We start from the raw sequence: 5,542 nt of genomic DNA, 5'->3' as shown, positions 1-5,542 counted from the left end.
GCTTAAGGAATGATTTCACACACACTGCTCCGACACCAGGGCGAATCAACCGCCTCGTACATCAGTGTGGTGAATCCAGCCGAAAGCTTCCTCTTCACATCACATCACATCTAAAGAGCATCGCCAACGAAGAGAAACAAACAGACAAATAACACCACCTTCTGAACACCACCTTCTGAACACCACCTTCTGATCACTCCAGCCCCCTGTCATGCAGTACCACACACTGCCACTGGGGGCTGAGCATCTCCAGCCACTGATCATCACAGCCCCACTCCGGACACGGACATTCTCCGGATTCTGTTCCAGGCTGCCAGCCTTCTATTTATGTCCCGGAGGGAGGGGGGATTGTTGCTGTGGGGGGTTGGGTGGGGCGGGCGGAGGATTGTTGTTGTGTGGAGGGGGGGGGGGGCAGTCTCTGCGCTCTGAAGTCATGCTTCCTGCACATTGTTTTGAATGCAGCCCGGACAGTGACATTCCCGAGATCAAGGACAACGTTCCCAAGAGTGGGATGGGGTTTCGGTCAGGCCACCAAAATTCCCACAGTAAGTGGAACCCGGTCATCAACCATCAACCCAAACACACATCACCAACACTCTAACCTTTCACACACCGACCCAAACACACAGCATCACCAACAGTTCTGAAACTAATCCTGGGTTTACATGTTAATGTCACTACATTGTCACTCCATTCTAATTCCTCCAATTATCCGCTGGAAAAGTGAACCTCAAATGATCTAATTTAAACCTTCTTCGGTTGAAATCTATAAATACACCATGGCGAGGCTGCTCTGCTCATGTCTGCCAGAGACACGGCCAGTTCTCACCTGGCTGTGGAACAGTGTCCTCCCATCAGGCAGACAGACACAGACACAGACAGAGCAGATCAGGTCCTCACAGGCGGATACACTACTGACATAACCCAGAGGGGACCTCCAGATCAACATGATCTTACAGTACGAACGGCTCTAATAATCTAAAGCCTCACCTGTGGAGAAAACTAAACCAAGATCTACTGCAGAGGGGCGGTCTGTAGCCTCGTAGCTAAGGTGCTACACTGGGGCGGTCTGTAGCCTCGTGGCTAAGGTGCTACACTGGGGGGCGGTCTGTAGCCTCGTGGCTAAGGTGCTACACTGGGGGGCGGTCTGTAGCCTCGTGGCTAAGGTGCTACACTGGGGCGGTCTGTAGCCTCGTGGCTAAGGTGCTACACTGGGGCGGTCTGTAGCCTCGTAGCTAAGGTGCTACACTGGGGCGGTCTGTAGCCTCGTGGCTAAGGTGCTACACTGGGGCGGTCTGTAGCCTCGTGGCTAAGGTGCTACACTGGGGCGGTCTGTAGCCTCGTGGCTAAGGTGCTACACTGGGGCGGTCTGTAGCCTCGTGGCTAAGGTGCTACACTGGGGGGCGGTCTGTAGCCTCGTGGCTAAGGTGCTACACTGGGGGGCGGTCTGTAGCCTCGTGGCTAAGGTGCTACACTGGGGCGGTCTGTAGCCTCGTGGCTAAGGTGCTACACTGGGGCGGCCTGTAGCCTCGTGGCTAAGGTGCTACACTGGGACCTGCTGGAAGCCCCGGTGAAGCCACGATAAGATCAGGGCAGCTGTTGGGCCCTTGAGCAAGGCCCTCAACCCCCACATCCAGGGGGGATTGGCCCCTGCTTAGTCGAATCAACTGTAAATTGCTTTGGATGAAAGCGTCAGCCAACTAACTGTAATGTAATGTAAATGTCATCTAAAGCACGATTTGCTATAAACAGGATGATCACTGGACAGATCTGCTGATTTTCCCCATAAGAGTCAATGTGTTTCATACGACCGGCCTTGCATACTGAAGTATCTCATGGTATTTTCACACTTCTGTCCATTCGGTCTGGGGCTCAGATGGTGCTGCTGACCATGCAGCTGTTCTGTGCAGTGAGATGTGCTAACGTCACAAAGCGGAATATCAGATCCGTGTACAAAAAACACATGCATGGCCAGCCTTCACGCTTCAGTGCCACGCAATGCTACACTTCCCTGCTCCATCTGACGATCCCATTCCCAGCTGAGACCACTGCTGTAGGGACTTGGATGCGTGAACATCTCACTGTGAAATTCTGTTAATCATGCTTACCTAAGCAATCATGCCATTCTCTAGTACACACACGCAGACACGCGCTCGCGCTCACACTCACAAACACACACACACACACACACACACACACACACACACACACACACTAGTTTTACCCATTCATTTTTCCTTTCATGATGGATGAAGACCTTGAAGTGATCTGCTCATCAAAACATTGCTTTCCACACCAAATTCATCCACACAAATGAGGGAATGTCAGGACTATTATCAGGACCTTCACTCCCTTTGAAAGATATTCTGTTTTTAGAAACAGTTTCAGGGATCAGGTTACAAAATGACCCAAAGTTAATTGGAAAGTACAACCTCAGTGCCTCGTGGGAATCTCGCAGTAGACCTGATGCCAAGCTTTTTAATAACTACATCAATTTGGGAAAAGGAACATGCTGTACCTCCCATCCAGAAACAGAGCAACTGCGTACGATTAGCCGGGGAGGCCAGGCGCCCGGCATGGTAAGAGCATCAAACCCCCGCCATAAATTAGTGTATAGTGTACTAACTTGCTAGCCGAGTGGCCTAAATCACGCGATGTGACCAACTAACGCAATGCCCTAAATCATAAGATTACTGAACCCGCTAACCCAGTGCCAACAATAACAGGGTGTCGAGTAACTTGCCCGCTAAATAACTGTATTAAATAATATGCCTTAAATGTTATGAATTGGAAATGCAATGGATCCAGAGCGGGTTTGGAGACATCTGTGCAGCCGTGAACAGACAGCGTCTGTGCTCTGTGCACACATCTAAACTACGTTAGCAATCGGGATGAAGATACAATTTAAATGTCAGTTACAGCGTATCTGAATTCATCTTCCATTGGCTAAAGAGCTAAACTGCACACTCTCGATGTACATAACGCTTCCTAGCTAGCCACAGGGTGAAATACTGTTCCCTGTCAATAAGCGGAACGTGACTGGATAATCACTGAATTCGCAATAGCAGTGTTTTTTTCCAGTGTATTGCTCATAGGAAAAATGCTTTTATTTCTACCCGCCATACATCAATTCTCGATTTCCTTAAACCGTACTTAGTTAATAATTAGTAATAGTTATGTGCATCACTAGCGAGTTGCATGATACGCTAACGTTACAGTAGTTTCACTATTAGCAAGCAACCTACCAAAGCCAATTAAACTGAGTCTCAACGGGAAACAGCAAACTGATGAACCCTAAGACTTGTCTTACCTGGTAACCGGGGGAAATAGTGGTTCCCATAATTTATAGCCTGCGAATTGTAATTCCTGCAATAGTCATTACTTTGAAAATAGGGACCTCTATTCTTCACGTTCATCGCCATCTTCCCCGCATCCTTCTGCTAACTAGCGAGCAGGCTAGCTTAGCTAACTTCACCCAGCTAGACGTGGGGATCTCACACCTAACTGCTGGCCAGGGGGAGTGCAATCGTTTCAACAAAGTCAGCGTTTGGCCCATTTCTACATTTAGGCTTCAAATATCCAAGATATATAAACGTTATAAATGTAAGTGAAAAGTTAAACAACGTTTATATTAGCTAATACTCGGGTCTAGATTTAGTAAGGTTCCTAATTGGTATACTTGGCCCTTTGGAACATTCCATTTTCTCCTGTATGCTACTGTAACGTTAGATATCGGTTTTATTCACGACAGTGATGGTGAAGTGAATTGGATTTTCTAAACGTGAGAAGATACATTACACTAAACATCAGTAAACGATGCTAATGCGACGAGATATGAACCGGTTAGTAAAAATGGCTCAAAGAAAGAAGCATGTTAAAGGTGAATGATTTCTTTCAGCTCAATATTAAAAAATCACAATAATGATTAGATTGCATTTCAGGGATGTCATTTTTCACATATTTATGAGATCTTGAATATGATTGACATGCTGCCTGAGTCTGTTTGTAAAAACAATGTAACTTGGCCATATTTTCACTTGGTCAGGAATGAACTCATGTGTAACCTGACATACTGTATATTTACCCTAGATTACAGATAATTATACATTTTTTCCGGATTACTTGGTAAATAAAATGTGGATGTTTGCATAAAATAACAAACTATTTTGTTTTTACAACACATATTATACTGACCTGAGTCCATTATTCTTCACTTGAAATACAAACATGTAAGGAGCTCATTATTAATATGCCTTCAGAACACGCTTTTCTTTTGCTTGAGTTTGTGCAATGGTGATATTCTATTGGCAGGCAGCGATCTCTCAGAACAGGAATGGGAGGAGGAGTTACCGAGTCAGGGCACTAATTAAATCGCTGCTGCAGATTTAATTTGCTCTGAACTTCACACCTGGCATGTGCGGATTTAGACATTGTGACTGGAAGTAATCGTAATATACATGCATTTTTGCCTGATAGAGCTGGTAATATTGTGTGTGTTGTATTGGACACTGACTGATCAATATTGAACACAGGCCCATACTGTAGGTCAGTGTCTTGCTAAGGATAACCCATGCATGGCATAATACAGGTTATGCTCTTAAGTTTCATGCCGAAACCAGTCCAGAAGATCCGCAGGGACTGTAGACCAGAGCATGGTACCTATAGATTAGCCACATTTACGGTCTGTAGGATCTGTTAGTTTTTGTTTTCACCTTTCACCAGTTTAGACTGAAGCAATTTGGTGATTTCAATGTGTAATTAACTGCTTTTAATTAATATATAAGTAAGTTCTCAGAAACAATGTAAGTTATGAACATCATGCAATGGTGCAATTATCATGCAAGAGTGAGTATCATTGATATGCTTTTATCTCACTTGCCACACTTGTACTTGAACAATAAGATGCTAATTTGCATTGTAAACTGTTTTAAGTTGTTCTGAGAAGGCTGACCACGGAAAATGAGTATTATATTCACCAGCTGCAATGTTGGTATGTACTGCGTGTTCTAACGACTAACAAGAAACTCTAAATATTATGCAGGGTAGAACCAAAGAAAGGGTCCGGAGGTGATCAGCGTACAGCTTATAAATCAGTTAAATCAGAAAATAGTGACTAATTTTAGAACACGTAGAGGAAAATTATGTTCGAGAGCATAATGCATTAACAAGTACAGAATTCCAAGTGCTGTCAACGTTGTGTACGTCCGACAGGAAGGTATCAGATACTGAGCCTGCGGAGATCTGGGGTGTACGTGGAATTGTAAATGTCTCGCACGTATTAACAAGCTGTATGCTACGCGGCCAAGGAGCGTATGGTAACATGTAAGAAATGTTCCTGGCTTTAAAATAATTATGAAATAATAAAGTTTAAAAAGACGAATGTTTTCCCAGCACTGACCTCTCCAGGTTGGCAAAACTTTGCTAAGATGTGGATAAGGCTCCCCAGTAAACGAGAATGGGACAAGATATTGTAGCAAGTTAATGTTTATGCTTAAGTTCATGTATGAATATGTCTGTAGTAGTTTCGCATGCAGTACAAACG

General features: G+C 44.8%; 1 protein-coding gene across 1 annotated transcript in view; it reads right to left on the bottom strand.

The window, feature by feature from the left end:
• zmat3 (zinc finger, matrin-type 3) overlaps positions 1-3,433 on the bottom strand; it is a 13,801-nt gene extending 10,368 nt beyond the window's left edge. Inside the window, exon 1 of the mRNA XM_061240632.1 lies at positions 3,311-3,433. Coding sequence (XP_061096616.1) covers positions 3,311-3,422 — 112 coding nt within the window. The 5' untranslated portion in view covers positions 3,423-3,433. The remainder of the gene's footprint in view (positions 1-3,310) is intronic.
• Positions 3,434-5,542: the final 2,109 nt, after the last annotated feature.

The sequence above is a fragment of the Conger conger genome, chromosome 4 (genome assembly GCF_963514075.1).
Source record: "Conger conger chromosome 4, fConCon1.1, whole genome shotgun sequence".
NCBI lineage: Eukaryota > Metazoa > Chordata > Actinopteri > Anguilliformes > Congridae > Conger > Conger conger.
The sequence above is the reverse complement of the archived record's forward strand: the minus strand, read 5'-3'. Positions and strand labels throughout refer to the sequence as shown.